Raw genomic sequence first — 15,999 nt, 5'->3', positions numbered from 1 at the left:
AGATTTCTTTATTGCATTTTATTTTTTTAAATTCATATATATATATTTTTTCAATTATATATATAATAATAAATGTATATATAATTAGCTTAATTTTCTTTGTTCAAGAGTTATTGAGAGAACAATTTGTTTTGTTTAGTTCAAATAGTATACAATTTGCTTAACTATACAATTAAAAAACTGTTTCGAAATCATAGCGAGAAAACGAAACGATATAAACAATTGTTTGTATCCATTTCCTATAGCTTGCAATATTTAATATTAATTTAGTTATTATTAATGCTTTGTTCATTATAAAAACTTAACAAATGTTACCCAAACTTCGTTTATTTGTTGCCCATCTTCGATCTTAATGTTGCTTAAGTTTTGCATCTCATTATTCCGCTTCTTTTTGTTCCACTGTTTGTTTTCAGTAATTATCATGTTTATTCTTACAATTATGTGGGCAAAATGACTGCTGAGAGAGATATATGTATAAATATGTATATTCAAAATGTACAAGAGAATTAGCTAATGACTTGCGCAAGTGAAATCAAAGGAAAATTGGGGAAAAACAATTTGCTAACCTGTTTGCTTATTTTTTTAACCCGCCCAGTGAGTTTTTGGGCTAACTCCACCCACTTAACCCCACAGCAATTTGTAAACTTTCTCAACAAATTCAAGTTAACTGAAAGGAACTGTAAGGAATTCCCTGCCGCTTCTGGATTCTTTGTTTGTTTTGCATTTACTCAGGGAAGTCGTTGCTTGCGGAGAACCAAACAAAATTTAATAGAAATAATTTGCATTTTAACTGACGGAAAATTCGAAATTTTCTTTAAGGTTCCCTAGCTTGTTGATATGTGAGCCAACTTTTCGGTCTGGAAAAATATAAGAAGCGATTTTACTCCCAGCTTACCGAGTAATCCCAGCATGTAAGTGAGTGAGTGATGAGCGAAAAGTGCCAACAGTTGAAAAATTTCGTTTGTTTTTCTTCGGCTTCAACTTTTCCCCGGAAAACTTTGGCGTCTTTCGCTGAAGAAATCAGCACCTCTCCTATTTTTAGTTCGGGAAAAAGTTGAAGTCAACACGTGCGCTGGGCCCGAATGAATTTTAAAAAAGTAGATGTACCTTTTTGATTGGTTTCTGTTTAATTAAGCTTCTCAAGCCGCGTTTGAGTTGGAGTCCCCCTCTATATAGTAAATATATAAAATTAAAGCTTTCAACCGAACTGCCCCTGCCCCACGAGAACTGATGGGGGCAGTCGAGTCTTTACACAACGCATAAGGAACTGGCAAACCGAGTTGTAAAGCATTTAGGATTATATACACTGCTTGTCGATTTAATATCTATGGCTTATATAGAAAAATGGATCGTTAGCAAGCTTGCAATCGGTAAAAACACTTTGTATGGTTAAAAACATGGTTTCCGCTCTGTCTTGGTTAACTCTCGATGGTAAATTGTTGGCGTCAAGCAATTGGATTATCTATATTTAGCTAATGTTATGCTTAGGTTCGATATTGATAGGTATGTCGTGATATGGTCAACACAAATTGCGAGTCTAGGTATCAGAGATGGATAGATCACTATTAGAATACGAATATATTAGGTTAAGAACATATTTTATTGCTGGATTAAACAGAAAGGTAATTTTTAGCTAAGTGTATAGCTGGTCTTGAACCAAAGTATTGCTTTAATATTGGCCATTTCATTTCAGAGTGACATAATACATAGGATTCGGTATATAAAAGTAAGCAACTAATATATAATAACAGTCAAAATGCTTATATAGAGTAATATCCTAAACCTCTGCTGAAATCAAAGAATACTTTTCATAATATAGCATCACAATCGATATTTGATTTATGGTTGATCTCCAGCTAATTCTGATCCATTGTAGACTCGTTGGTGAATATATGATATTCAATTCGATAATTTTCGATATGAGGCTTTGCGAAACACAGTGAGTGATATGAGGAAAACAAAGACGATGTCAAGTCAGTGATACGACTAGGTTAGGATCCTTTTGCTAACTTTGAAACACACCATCTTTGTTATAAGTGAATTCGTATGCGAAGGCTCTGTATGACATCGAATATGTAAGATATTGCTTATTGGGGGATATGGGGATCGTGGATAAATATAAATAGCAGGTGGCTGAGTCCTTGGCTGGGCTGCTCCCTTAGAGGAACGCCTTCTTGCTGGTCTCCTGGGCCGTGGTGGTGGTGGTCGAGATGCCCAAATCCTTGCCCACACTCGCTGTGGTGGACACCGCAATGCTGGGTAGTGGTGCTGCTGCTGGTTGTGGTGCACTCGTGGCTCCAGTGGCTGAAGTGGCTCCAATTCCAGATGCCGTCAGCCCCCCAGCGGAACTGACCGGGGGAGGGGGCGTGGCTGCCAAGGGGGTGGGTATACGGGGCTGAAACGTAGGCTTGCCCATCGCCAGGGCAGGATTGAGATCCAGCATTGTCCGGGGACTCATGGCCACAATGCTTGCGCCCAGCGGACCTGCGAAAAGTTGAGCAACTTTTTGTTTTAACCCCGCCACAGAAAGGATTATCAGTTTCGGTTTCGGGTGGATAGGAAGTAGGTGGAGTAGGTGGAGTTATATAGCCGGAAACAATAGATAGATATAGCAGTGGGAAGTCCGGGAAGAGTAAGAGAAAAACAGAGAAAGAAAAAGAGAGAGAGAAATAAATATTATTTTCATTAAGTCGGTTAGTCAAGCTGGAGTTTCCAAATCTGGTAAACTTTGATTTTCATATGGCAGGTGGGAGGCAACTTTGTTTCTTATTTTTTTTATATTTTTTTCAAAATTGCTGATGGTATATTACTGGGTGCACTTGGTTACTACGATATACGAGGGTTGGTGGGGGGTGGTTTTGTTGGGAGGGGTGTAACACGAACATGATTACAAACATCACACACAACTATGGAAACACTAATCACACTCCAAGACTCAGGTCAAAATCGGGTCACATGCAGCATGCTCGGCAAATAAACACACACATAAGGCTAGATACAATATCTGCAAACTACGTTCGGCAAAGATTTCCGCTCGGTTGGATAAGTTGGACTCAGGCAGAGAGTGGGGGGGTAAAACTTTGTAGAATCAAATGCTGGGAAATCGGATTTGTGAAGGTGGCTCTAAACTCTAGAGTTTCTGCTTGCTACGAACTAGTTTCCAAGTTTTTCAACTATTTGACACTTTTAGTTGGGGATTTTTCGGGTTGGAAGAGAGCAAGAAAGTTGGAGGTTGTTAGGGGTAGTTAATAAAGGTTTCTTAACCAACACACACCCGCCCAGCAGAGTCCGAGTTTTGGTTAGCTGATAGTTAGATGATAGATGAACGAACCGGGGATTTCTTATTTCTTTACATTTCGTATATAACTGAGGTTTCGTTTTGATTTTGTTTCGATTTTTTTTCGATTTTGTTGCCGAGTTTTTCTGGTTTTTTTTATACTGTGTCTTGAGCTGGCTTATCAAATTACAAAATATCTTTCTGGTTCTGTTCTGTTTTCTGTTTTAGTCGAAACTGAAGGCCATATCTGAAATACAAGAGTTCGAGATAATACAAAGTATATTCCAAGTTTTTCGATCAATTACATAGCTAGGGGATCTCTGATTCGGGGCAATTAGACTAGAACGAAAGGTCACAAGGTTACACACGCACACATAGAGAATGAGAGAGGATACGTTTACAGATCTGAATATAGTATATAGTATCTTATACACTGCTAACGAAGAAACGAACGAGCCAGAACTGAAGAACAACACGTACACGATATATAGAGAGTATATAATATAACTTATGTAAAGATAGGTGGAGAAATAGAGAGAGAGGAAAACACGTAGAAAATTACATATTGTAGTTATATATACGATTATATAGCAGTTTGAAGTGGTAGTAGTAACAGTAGATATCAGTAGCAGACGTCGTCCATATTCAAAGTAACCATACGAGTAATCATATATCTATGGCTATTTGGCATCCAGATCCACGTACCACAATCCGATTTGGTCTATATCCGCTATATGATCTTTATCCAGTCCCTGGGTTGCGTTTTCGTTTACTCTCAACTTTTCCTTCGTTTACTCATAGATCAGTTTGCCAAATTCTTATACAGAAAGTATCATCATCATCTCGCATTGCAAGTTCTAGCTTGGAAGTAATGGTATGTGGGGTTTTTGGGTTCTTCAGCTGGTTCTGTTGTGGTTGTTGTCGTATCGTGGTTCATGTTGTTGCTGTTGTGTTTGTTGGCTTAGAGCAGCCTGCTCTTTTTGCCATCGCGCGGTTTGCCAATCATTGTTGTATATTCATCTATTTACACAAGATTTTTGGGGTTTGGATTGGATCGTTTATCAATAAAATGAAATTATATTAAAGTAAACGAAAGTGTGTTGGAGCATAGATATCAAAAATCAATGGTTGAAATAGGTACATATATAAAATAGAGTCTCGTATCTGGGTATAAAAATCATTGAAGAAAGGTAAAAAGTATATATTGCGATACATATTCTTGTATTTTGCTGACTCAATGGAATAAAGTACATCCCAAACTGATTGAAGGGCGATGACTTTGAATATACAAGTATGCCTTCGATGGATGAAGAAAAAGTAAAGGTCTGCTTAGTACATATATGATATGGAAATGACTTGAATCTTTGGCTTTACGCTTGGAGTTCAAGTAATTTGTAGATCGATAAGTATGTTAAAATAATTAGGAAAAGGTAACCAATATTTGTAGAAATTTATATTTGGCTAGTAATAATTATTCCTTAACATTCCCATCGATTTTCCACTTAAGCTCCAAGATACACCATTAAATTTCCTTTGAATGATTTGCGTGAAATTAAAGCTAAGCTTGAAATTGATAAACTGGAGTATGAATAAAGAAGCCTTAAATGCATGGTAATTACATAGAGTACATATATACACGTACACGACGAATGATATGTTATATAATGGATATAGTTTAGCCAAAAGGGGAAGCGCACCCAAAATCAGGGTTCGTTATGGGCAAAGATTCGCATTTCGTGGCAGCATTTACTGGGCTCTTAAATTAATATCTTTTACTATTCATATTCATTTGCCAGGAGAAACTGCGAGACGGCACAAAGGATAACGAGTATTTATTACTGGGTTGTGTATTGCAAAGTTAATCCATTGAACTCGATTACTTTTGAACTGAGGGTGCAGCTGTGCGAGCTTTTAAAGACTGGTTAAGAACTTGTTTGGTTTGTATTAGCTGGTTTGCTCGTCCTCAGTACTTTTAGTGGAAGACATTTTGGCGGTGCCTTTTTAAAGCTGAGTTCGGTTCCAATAGGTTTTTCTTTTTTACTTTTTATTTTGTACTTTGTTGGTGGCTTTAGCTTTGGCTTGCATTTTGCTTGGTTTGCGGGAATCAGTGTGGTGTAACTCCTTTAAGGACACTCAGAGACTCACCTGACTTGGGGCTGACCAGGTCCTTTGTTTTATTGTTCATGCGACGTGGTCCAGTTCCGCCGGATCCCATGGGACCGGAGTGGGGACCCGAGCCCGGGGTGCCGCAGCCACTGACACCACCAGGGGCACCTGGAAGATACAATAAGTTAGTACAATTAGTTAGTACACAAATTTCTAGCTAGTAGTAATGAATATATAGTATTATTCCCCTATTTCTCCTACTAATTTACGCCATATTGTAAACACGCCTCAATGCTTAATTTATTATACACGATTCTATTTGCATTATATTCGCATTAATCGTAATTTACGATATATTTGGACGTCTCGGATAGTAAATGTAATTTCAATAAATCAGCAAATGAAAGTTGGATGCTTGTGCATTTTCTAGAAAATATACGTACGTATTTGAGGTAACTTTAAAATAGTGAATAGATTTGATATTCTGAGTTTGGTTTGAAATTTCCTCATCTTTTGTTTATGCTGTATGACTAACTGAAGGTAGATATACTCACCTGGCAGTCTGGGCTGGCGCGGCTGCTCGACGGGAAGCACTCGTCTCCGCTTCTTTGGCAGTTTGGCCCTGGCCTGCGTGTGCGAGTAGTACATGGCGAAGTTGCTGACGATGACGGGCACTGGCAGTGCGATGGTTAGTACGCCGGCCAGGGCGCAGAGGGCGCCCACGAACATGCCGATGTAGGTTTTGGGGGCCATGTCGCCGTAGCCGACGGTAGTCATGGTGACCAGGGCCCACCACAGGCCCAGCGGTATGCTGTTGAAGTCGTTGTGCGGATTGGGCTGGATGCGCTCCGCGTAGTAGACGAGGCTGGCGAAGATCACGATGCCCAGGACGAGGAAGAACACCAGCAGGGTCAGCTCCTTGGCCGAGGCCCGGAACGTCTGGATCAGGATCTTCAGTCCGGACGAGTGGCGCGTCAGCTTGAACAGACGCATGATGCGGATGATCGAGAAGAACTCGAGGATGTCAGCGTTCTCCAGGTGCGATGCGAACCGCTGAAGCACTAGATCGATATAAAAACTAAGCGTCGCTATGTAGTCTATGATGTTAACAGATGACTTGATGAACTCCCACTTGTTCGGCGATGAGATAAAGCGCACCTGGATAAAAGGATATGATAGTTATTAAAGGTCTTTACTGGGAGTTTCTAAACAGTTATGATCCCTTACCAATATTTCAAAGGTAAACCAGGCATTGCACACGCATTCGATATAGAAGAAGGCTATGTGCGCATTGGTCTGCGTTTTGTCCAAGAACCAGCCATTACTTCCATTCGCAGTTTTCACTGTAATGTTCCGGACGATGGGTACCCGCATATCGGGATGGGTCTTCAGGCAGAACGACAGGATCGAAATGCAGATGAAGAACACCGAAACCACGCCAATAGTCTAAAAGATAGTCGAGAATTGGTATAAATAATATATTTAAATAAATCTAGTATCTATAGCGATTTGTTGGGATGATTAATGTGGTTATATGCTTGGATATGCATTCACTTGTAATAAAAATAGATGTCTAGCCGTTTGTGTATTTGTAAGTATAGTATAATTACTTATTAGAATGCATTTAAAGTGGATTTTTCACTCATTCGGAAAATTGTTCAGCATGCATATATCTTAATTGAAAAATGAATTAAAGTGTTTCCTCTGACAAATGCAATTTTGCATGGAATGATGAAAGACTTTGATAAATATAGAATGCAATGCAAAACATCTATAGATATGCATTACCTTGGCTGCATTGGAACTGTAGGGCTCATCGAACAAGGACCAAATGCGCGGCTTCATTTCCTGCCACCAGGATATGGTGCCTTTGTAGTAGTCCTCCTCGAAGCCGAATTTGCGTGCCAATTCCTCCTCGGACGGTTTTTCCGTATCCAGATCGAGACGATCGAGTACGGCTAGGGTTTCCTGGGTGTCGCGATGCTGCAAGTGATAAAATAGGGTTTAATTTTATGAATTTTTAAATATAATATGGCACTAACCTGTGTGTAGGTCATCCAACAGCAGGGCTCCACTTGGTTCGAGTCTAGGCCCCAGAACTCCAATTCCTCCTCAAACAGCGGACCACACACATCCGTGGGATAATGCAGCTTTCCAGTTCTGTTCGATTATGAATTGTGAGTAATATATAGCAATCTGATTCTAGGACACCCACCTGTAATAGTTGAGCACTTGCGCGAAGACGCCCGGATGCCGATCAAAGAAGTACTCATTCAGTATCGGATCATAGTTGGCCAGCGCCTCTGTCAATCGCGATAATCGCGTAGCCGGAATCTTCTTCAGCGTGGCCTTGTAGGTTTCGTGCCTAATGCCACCCACATTGAGCACCACCCGGTTCTCCGAGTCCATGTTGATCAGATTCATGGCTGCATGCGCATAGTGTTGCATTTTTTTAGGTATATAAGTCATTGTCAGGATCAAGAGGAGCTCAAAAGCCAACCAATCGGTGTGAGGCTGAACGGTTTCTTTTTGTATAATTTGTTAATTAAATTAAGATTAAACAAATAAGGTAATAGGTAAAGTAAAACTTCTGTTTGTGGTTTTGGCTTAATGTTTCTTTGGTGAGTGTGTTTTGTGTGGGCTTATGTTTTCTATTGTTTTTGGAACTTTATTGTTCTGCGGTTTCGCTAGCCAACCTGAATGCTTTTCGTTGTCCTTGCCCACGATTTATGCAGTTATGCGTACCACTCCTTCAAGGCACCACTTCGATCCACTCTTCGGCACCCAATGGGGATCAGGCCTCAGGACCTCGGACCACCACTGGAAAATATTTGGCCAGATGTTAGGAACACCTCCATTGATCCTTGCAATCAAGCTACTCACTATGTTGGGGCTGAGTTGGACAACATGCCGCTGCAATAGAAAGGTTTAGGACTTTAAATTCCTTCTTTTACTTTAGTTGAAGGCATATTTAGTATAGAAAGTTTTCGTGGCATTCGTGAAGTAATTACACATTCATTTTGAGGAGACGACGTATGGATCCCTTCAATTTAATGGTTCGTAATTATGAGTTTAATGGCCTAGACACATGTGCTGCATATCCAAAACTGCTTTTATATACGCACGCACAACTATTTTTAGGAAAAACTAATTTAGAGGGTGTCCATGGAAAATGTAATACATTTTGGAGAAATATTTCTACACTTACTACTTTAAAAATTTGTAATAATAATTAATCGCTGAAGATTTTCAAAAGTACCCACACCAAATCTCCTGACCTCGCCTCGAAAAGTATGGCATACAAATTATTGATTCTAAATCAATATTTGGGGTATACAAATCATTGGGAAATTCAAATATTTCATATCATTTCAGATGCGTGGCCAACTTTCGCACATCTTTGGATTATGGAAGAATACCGGGCAATTTGTTTATCCAAAAGATAATTAACATAGATCAGTTATTCCAAATCGAAATGATTCAGTTATGTATCAAAGTGTGCCGGATGGAATCGGTTGAAGTAACGCCTTCTTTGAATTGATGTATGCATCCGATGATTCAATGCCTGGATTCACTTTATTTAGCGAGTACTTCTACGCCGCATAAATTTTTAGAATCAACAAACCCAACACTCAGTCTAAGGCCATTTATTTGGAAAATAGACAATAATATTCGCTTCGATTGAATTGACCCATTAGCAGCTCGTGAAGCGCATCCCACCGATGATTATTGTACCTTTTTCCGAGATCTGACTAAATATAGTTGAACCGTATCATCGATAGCGTCATCAATTTAGGTGAGTGGCACGAAAAATACTATTCTTTTGGTATATAATAAAAAAAAAAATATAAAAGGAGCTGAACGTTACGGAATAATGAAATTGCCTTTCGTGATTTGCACAAAAGGCAAATATTTGTTCTTAAACAATATTTAGTTTTGGCGCTGCATTGTTTACACTCTCGCACGCACCGATACAAATGTATCTGGGTACTGGGTACTCTCCGCTACAGCAGCGGCCAAGAATATAACTCCGGAAATGTCCTTACAACCAAAGTGCAGTATAATAATGTTTTCAGAAAGCTAAATAACAATAGATAGATAGATTCTATTCTTTGCACACTTTTTGACAGTTCTATGAGTTACTTCAAATCTCTTTGATTTCTGCGACCATTTCCCGGCTCTGTGTATATATGTAGATGTGGAAAGGGCACTATTGTATTGGCCAAGGCTGTGTGCACATCATGTACACAAAGTGAGCAACAGCGTCATGTCCGTCTGACTTTTTTGGTCCAAATGTCCGCCTGTCCCTGTCTGTCCGGCTGTTCTTTTTCTGTTGTCGATTCCCATCATTGTCCATTCGATGTTTACTCGCAGCCGGCTGCCCCTCAATTCGGATTCTCGATTTTCGAATCAGCGCCATAAAAATACAAAACAACTCACACGATTTTCATGAGGCTTTATAAACAAAACAAACAAGCCAAACACACGCTGAGGGCAGTTTTCCTGTCCGGGAAAGTGGTGGAATTCAGTTGCAATTAATGCTAATGATTATGTTATACACACTCTGCTGCCGTTTCGGGATTGCCAAACTCTAGCTTAATATTCATGGCTTTAAAGTGTGAGTATATACATACATATGGTGCACATATACGTACGTATATATTTAGCCGCATTATTTATTCACTTCTAATGAGCGGGGGCCAACTTGTAAGCTCCCCTAGAAAACACACAAATTTTGGCCACAACCAGAAGTATTTAAAATGGGTTTCGGCATTTTTCTTCCCTCCTGCGATATTTTTTTAACCGACTTTCCTTCCCCCAAAAAGAACATTACACGCAAGTAAAGTAGTTAGAAGGTGGCTTAACTGCCTCCTGTGGGGAAAAGCTGGGGGGGGGAAAATGGAAATGGAAGGGGTGGTGCACACACAGTAGGTCAGGAGTGTTTTGTAAGTAGCGTGTTTTTGTTGTGGTATGAAGTTGCCTGCCTCGGTTAACTTGGCGTATACTTGATATACACACACACAGCAGGACATACACGTGTGTGTTGTCGTCGCGCACGCATCGATTTTTCCGTTTTTGGTGTATCACAAACTTCCTTATTGTCCGCCACCGCAGGATCGACTTTAAAGGCTGATGTTGAGGAGAACTCCTCCATCTGCCCCCATGTGCATATACCCCATAGCCATTCGCCGTGGAAGAAAACCATATCCACATCCATATTCATATCCATATCCCTGTCCCGCCTTCTCCGATTTCTCACCCATTCTCACCTATTCTCTCATCCTGCGGCCTCGTTGCGCTCTGCCCATAAACATAGTTCCGATACTGGGGATTTTGGGGAGTCTGGTCGCAGGAAAAGTGGGAAAAGCACAGGAAAGCCAATGTTTCGGGCTTGGTGAAAATTGCGGAAAAGGGGTAAACTAAATCGAGGACTATTTCACTACTACACTACACTCGTTCGCCTTGTGGGGGCGCCTCCTTCCACTATTTTTCTTTCTTTCCGGGGAGTTGGCCGTCCGATCTCTTCGCGCGCGCGTTCCGAACCGTTCGAGGCGATTTAACAAACTGAAAAGGAATCCGAACAAACCGAACCAACACCGATGGAATTTTCATGCTCCGTTCTCTCTCTCTCTCTCTGGAGGGATGTTGATTTGTTTTTCATCTCAGAATCGAGTGCATGCGCACTGTCACTCTTCCATTTTTCATTTTCTTTTGCTCTGACATTCACTTGAGTGTGGCCCCAATATGCAACACTGCGTATGAGTGATGTAGAAAGCGTTTTTTAATTTCATATTTAGAGAATTAAATTCCTTTTACTTCATTTCAATATTATTTAAATATTTTACAACATTTAATACATAGAATAGCAACTATTTCTTACTGACACATATTTGTTAAAATGAAATTAACTTACATCTCTTTGCGTCTCAATAAGTAAGGCTATCTGGGATCAAGTTTTTTAAATAGAATTACAAGACTGAAGAAAAAAAAAGCAATCAAATAATTGATAAGCGCCTATTGAAACGTATAAAAGCAGGAAACTCAGTCCATTTATGTAGTACTACTAACATGGTGATATAAAACGCACCTAAACGTTATAAATAAAATCATGTTGAGATTGTCAGCCGTAATTCTGAACGTACTTCTTGTTAGCCATGGATCCTTGGCAGGAACCGCTACAATTGAAAGTCAACCAAAGGACATGGAAGCTCAATGCAACGGATACTGCTTCTCGACCCTGAGGCCAGTTATGCAGTATGTTGCTGTCCACCAGGACAAATGGAATACTTGTACGGAAATCATAGCGAACGAAACCGTCAAGGATCAGAACCAGTTGAGTGTCCAGCTGGATGCCTTAAAAGCAGACGTTTCCAACATAAAGGCATCGCAGCTATCAAAGGATGATAAGCTGGACAGGATAGAGCGAGAGCAGTTAGCCATGCAGGAATCTTTGAAGACCATAAATCGGGATCTTACTGGGAAACTGGACAGAACGAAGTCGCAGCTTGAGGCGATCAAGAGTACAATGGAATCTATGAAGGCCCAAATGGATGGCTATCTCTCAGCCATAAATGAAGTTCAATCTACTTTGGATAAGAAATGCCTACAGCCAGGATTTGAGAAGATAGGCGATAGATATTTTCACATCGAAGAAGATGTTGAGCTAAATTGGCTGGATGCTCAGGCCAGCTGTCGTCGAATGGGAGGTCACCTAGCCTCTATAAAAAATAAACAGGAGTTTGATGCAATCGTAGAAAAGCTCGATAGTTCGAAGAAATACTTCCTGGGCATCAACGATCGCACAAAAATCGGTGACTTTGTGTCTGCAGTCTCCGGAAAACGTTGTTTGTATCTCAAGTGGAGTCCTGGTGAACCCGATCACTCTAACGACCGAGAGCGATGCGTTTCAATCGCGCGAAGCCACATGTATGTGAGCAATTGTACTTATCAAAAAAGATTCATATGCCAGTTAGATGCCAGTTAAAGAAAATCAAATCATTGTGCATTTTGAATACTTTGAAAATAAAACAAGCACATTCCATTGTTTGTAAAAGTTGTATTTTTTAAGATTGCTGGGAACGTAAGTACTGAAGTACAGAGCAGTTTTTTGAAATAGGAAACCATAAAGAGACACTTAAAGGTTCCTAATTTGGTCGGACAGATTTTAAGTAACTTTTAATAAGCCTATTTATAAAAATCAAATGCAATTAGCTAAGTGGCGAAATGGAAAAATGATAATGGCAGATTTGATAATCTGATGAGTTTTGGTCCTAGCCAGGCGGTTATTTTCGTACATAAAGATGAGTATAAAATAGCGAGCAGTTCCGATATTCAGATTCTATGCCTGCTGCTCCTCGTTTCCGTCGGCAGAGGTGTGCCACACATGCCCCATTTCCAGGGCCTGCAACTTGAGCAGTTCCTTTTGGCTGTCCTTGGCCTGAAGGTGGAACACACTTTGCTGGGGGGAGATACAAGTAAATAGATTAAAAAGTTAATGATGGTATATATTAATGCTTTGTTGGGCAATGAATTCAAGGACTCACCTTGACCTCCTTGGTGGTCAGGACATCCATTTTGTCGTAGATGATGGCGTGCAGGCCGAGTTCCTTCAACAGCTTGATGGTATCCTTGGAGTTGTTGTCGTCGCCCCAGCAAAACAGCACCAATCCACGCTCCTTGGCCAGATTCACCTAAAAGCGTCCGTAGCTGAATGATTCACGATTCGAGAGTGGATCATGTTACCTGACTGGGATCTCGCAGCAGGTCCTCCGTGTGTGCCACAACACCCAGGAACTCCATGGCCACCGCGTGCCACACGGCCAGCTCCATGGAGTTGCCCCTGGGGTCCATATACTTCTGGTATTTCGTCGTCCTGCCGAGAGTTAGGAACATGACAGGGTATCGATTTTGCTTGAATCTCAGAATGGTGCAGATATCCGGATCGAAACAACTGAGTACAATCCTGCGATTCCCTGCCTTTCGTAGGATGACATCCAATATGCAATCGATATAGAGATTTCTGTCCACCACATGCTCGAATTCCTCCTCCATTTTGCCGTCCTCTAGCCTCTGAGACCACTTAATTTCTATGTTGAAACCCACATGGACATCTAGGGCATCCAGGACGTCGCATAGCTGCGGAAACGGCTGGTGCTCTAAACAATCATCGTTGTGAAACGAACGTGTCTCCCTGGACAGACCCTCAGCAATGTGATAGACTTTCAATTTCTTCAACTGCTCCAGGGACAACTCCCTCATCGGTAGAGCGAGGAAATCGTGCTCCTGCATGCTGCACTTGGACTTTAGTGAAACATAGATCATGAAGTCGTGATACACCACCGGCACCAGATCTTTGCTAAGTTGGACATCGAACTCCACCATGTCGGCACCATGCTCTGCGGCATTCTTCAAAGAAGTAATGGTGTTCTCCCGAATCACAGCGTCCTTGGCCTTGAAACTGGTTCCGGAACCACGATGGCCCACATCCAGTCCCGTCCACTTGTTGTTCCAGTATCGGGCATAGCTGACACTCATGTCCATCAGAGCACACAGCGATGAGGGCTTCACGATAAGATAACCAAGACGCATCATTCCCAGAGGTCGATGGCCCTTGGCACAGGTTATGGGCAGCTCCAAGTTGCCTTCAGAACGCTTAAAAAGATTGGGCAACACATAATGATAGCCCAAGTGGTTCGGTGGACCATCTTCCCTGGCCACCCGGGAGCTGTAGCTGTACAAATCAATCAGGTAGGCCGTGTTCTCGAAGTCTCCAACGGTCAGGTGGAATATAACCAAATCGGTGGGTCCACAGCCGGTGCCGAACTGCTCTTGACTTCTGATCTCGCACTCGTCGGCACTCAAGGTGACGACCTCGCTAAAGGCAAAGGCTGTGGAGGATTCACCTCCGTTCTCCTTGGTATCATGGGTGTCGTTCGACAAGGAATCCTCCATGGGAGATGAGGGCAGCATGGTATCACAGCCGGCACTGGGGATACTCAGGTTCATGGGCGTCACTTTGACCTGAATATGCCTTCGTTTCATGCGCTGCTTAAACGTGAACGGAGCATAAAAGAACTTCAGCTGCACCAGGGTCTCCTTGGTCAGCCAGCCCCGATCCACCTTCTCCTGGCCATTGAACGAGCCAAATATGTCACTCTGATTCTTGGCAGGCTGCTCATCCAGCTCCTTAACTATTCTGGGCTGTAAGGAAAGGGAATCTCTTAGCATTGTTATTGGACAAGCCCCAAACCTTGAATCCCATACGAGTGCATACAAATCAAATCCGATCCCAGGTCCAGCTGGATTTTTGGACTCTACTCGTATAGGGTCGGTCAGTACATAATGAATTTGTAAACCTGTAATTGCGTTTCCCAACGGCGCACAATCAGCTGCTCCGTGCCGGGATCGACGGCACAGACCATATAGCGATATTCCGTGTCACAATGACGCGGAATATAGATCTCTCCTGTCCACAGATTGCTATACTCATCGTTCTCCTCATTTTTCGACAAAATAGCCGCTCCCGAGTGCTGCCAGTTGCCCAGCGCCTCGCAATTACCCACTATGGCCAACTGCTCGTTGGACGCCAGATCCTGGTTCATCAGCACCCGAAAGGTCCACAGTCTGTTGGTGGTAATGTCGCCAAAGATCCGGCGGGACTCCAATCGACTGCCGTTTTCGGAGGACGCAGGACAGGATGATGGCGCAGCCATCGCATCCTCATCGCCGTCATGTGAGGCCAGCCAGTTGTGCATTCTGTTGGGATGGATAATTAGTAATATCTATATATTTTATTACAATAGTAATTAATAAAAAAAAAAGTTGAAACTCAGTATAATTGTATTGTATTGCATGCGCACAAGTTATTTATGCCAACTCTCTCTTTTTCAAGTACTGTGCTCCTTAGCGTATACGCACTGTACTTCAATTATTTTCAGCTGCGGTCACAAGTTGTTTATTGTATTGTAATTCGAAGATATTAACACAACATTAATTTCACTTGCAGTCCGATTGTTTTTGGTTTCCCTTATCAGTGGATGACGTAAATAAATAACTTGTATCACTTACTTTGCGTGGTTGTGTGCTGAAATAGAAGAATAAACCGAAATCGCTTTGTTTGGATTTGATTTGTCGCTCTCCTCCACTTTCTCTCTCCTTGATTTTCCTAGATTTTCTGTGATATTCCTACGCGTGCACGAAACTATAACAAATGTGTGCAAACTGAGGAGGAGTCGCCCGATTTTTTGGTCATAGCAGCTGTTCTTGTTTTTGCTCACGGATTTCAGCTAACAACACACGATGTTTTTCACTTTTCGTGGCGGGGGTCTTAACTCTATAATGTGGCTATAACTTTATATTATCTGAACGATTTCAGCGCCGCAGGGGCTTCCGATCCGCCTGAAACTGTGAGTTGCATTATTTTGTTATCTATATATCCAACAACCGATTCTAGCGAGGGATGTGAAAAGTATTTGAATATCAATATATCGATAGGTTTTTTATGAAGTTAATATATTCAAAATGCGAAATGCTTAAAACACCTTAAAAAAAGTAAGTGCTTTTTAAGACATATACTACACAACATTCACGTATTTACACGCACTTAAAATAAAAGT

General features: G+C 41.4%; 3 protein-coding genes across 11 annotated transcripts; 1 reads left to right on the top strand and 2 right to left on the bottom strand.

The window, feature by feature from the left end:
• Positions 1-1,581: 1,581 nt before the first annotated feature.
• Positions 1,582-10,932, bottom strand: LOC6613282 (potassium voltage-gated channel protein Shaw). Of its 8 annotated transcripts, none has more exons than XM_032723571.1 (10): positions 10,654-10,932; positions 8,267-8,296; positions 8,080-8,203; positions 7,599-7,809; positions 7,426-7,543; positions 7,172-7,366; positions 6,611-6,829; positions 5,938-6,541; positions 5,423-5,551; positions 1,582-2,502 (listed from the first exon to the last, which is right to left on the bottom strand). In XM_032723571.1, exons 4-10 carry the CDS (start codon positions 7,805-7,807, stop codon positions 2,159-2,161), a joined length of 1,818 nt encoding a protein of 605 aa, XP_032579462.1. In that variant the 5' UTR covers positions 7,808-7,809; positions 8,080-8,203; positions 8,267-8,296; positions 10,654-10,932; the 3' UTR covers positions 1,582-2,158. The 8 variants fall into 8 exon arrangements, 5 of the variants coding, with proteins under 5 accessions (XP_032579462.1, XP_032579441.1, XP_032579452.1 ...); XM_032723552.1 differs by having other exon boundaries at positions 2,159-2,502; positions 7,599-7,908; XR_004362242.1 differs by adding an exon at positions 3,983-4,297 and having other exon boundaries at positions 2,396-2,484; positions 7,599-8,203.
• Positions 10,933-11,438: 506 nt separating this feature from the next.
• LOC6613280 (accessory gland protein Acp29AB) lies at positions 11,439-12,392 on the top strand. Its single transcript, XM_002037721.2, has one exon. It carries the CDS (start codon positions 11,493-11,495, stop codon positions 12,366-12,368), a length of 876 nt encoding a protein of 291 aa, XP_002037757.1. The 5' UTR covers positions 11,439-11,492; the 3' UTR covers positions 12,369-12,392.
• Positions 12,393-12,420: 28 nt separating this feature from the next.
• LOC6613279 (glycerophosphocholine phosphodiesterase GPCPD1) lies at positions 12,421-15,824 on the bottom strand. Of its 2 annotated transcripts, XM_002037720.2 has the most exons (5): positions 15,452-15,824; positions 14,740-15,139; positions 13,127-14,584; positions 12,928-13,074; positions 12,421-12,842 (listed from the first exon to the last, which is right to left on the bottom strand). In XM_002037720.2, the coding sequence occupies exons 2-5, from the start codon at positions 15,136-15,138 to the stop codon at positions 12,723-12,725; spliced, it is 2,124 nt and encodes a 707-aa protein (XP_002037756.1). In that variant the 5' UTR covers position 15,139; positions 15,452-15,824; the 3' UTR covers positions 12,421-12,722. The 2 variants fall into 2 exon arrangements, with proteins under 2 accessions (XP_002037756.1, XP_032577596.1); XM_032721705.1 differs by lacking the exon at positions 15,452-15,824 and having other exon boundaries at positions 14,648-14,819.
• Positions 15,825-15,999: the final 175 nt, after the last annotated feature.

This window comes from Drosophila sechellia, chromosome 2L (assembly GCF_004382195.2).
Source record: "Drosophila sechellia strain sech25 chromosome 2L, ASM438219v1, whole genome shotgun sequence".
NCBI classification, from domain to species: Eukaryota; Metazoa; Arthropoda; class Insecta; order Diptera; family Drosophilidae; genus Drosophila; species Drosophila sechellia.
The sequence above is the reverse complement of the archived record's forward strand: the minus strand, read 5'-3'. Positions and strand labels throughout refer to the sequence as shown.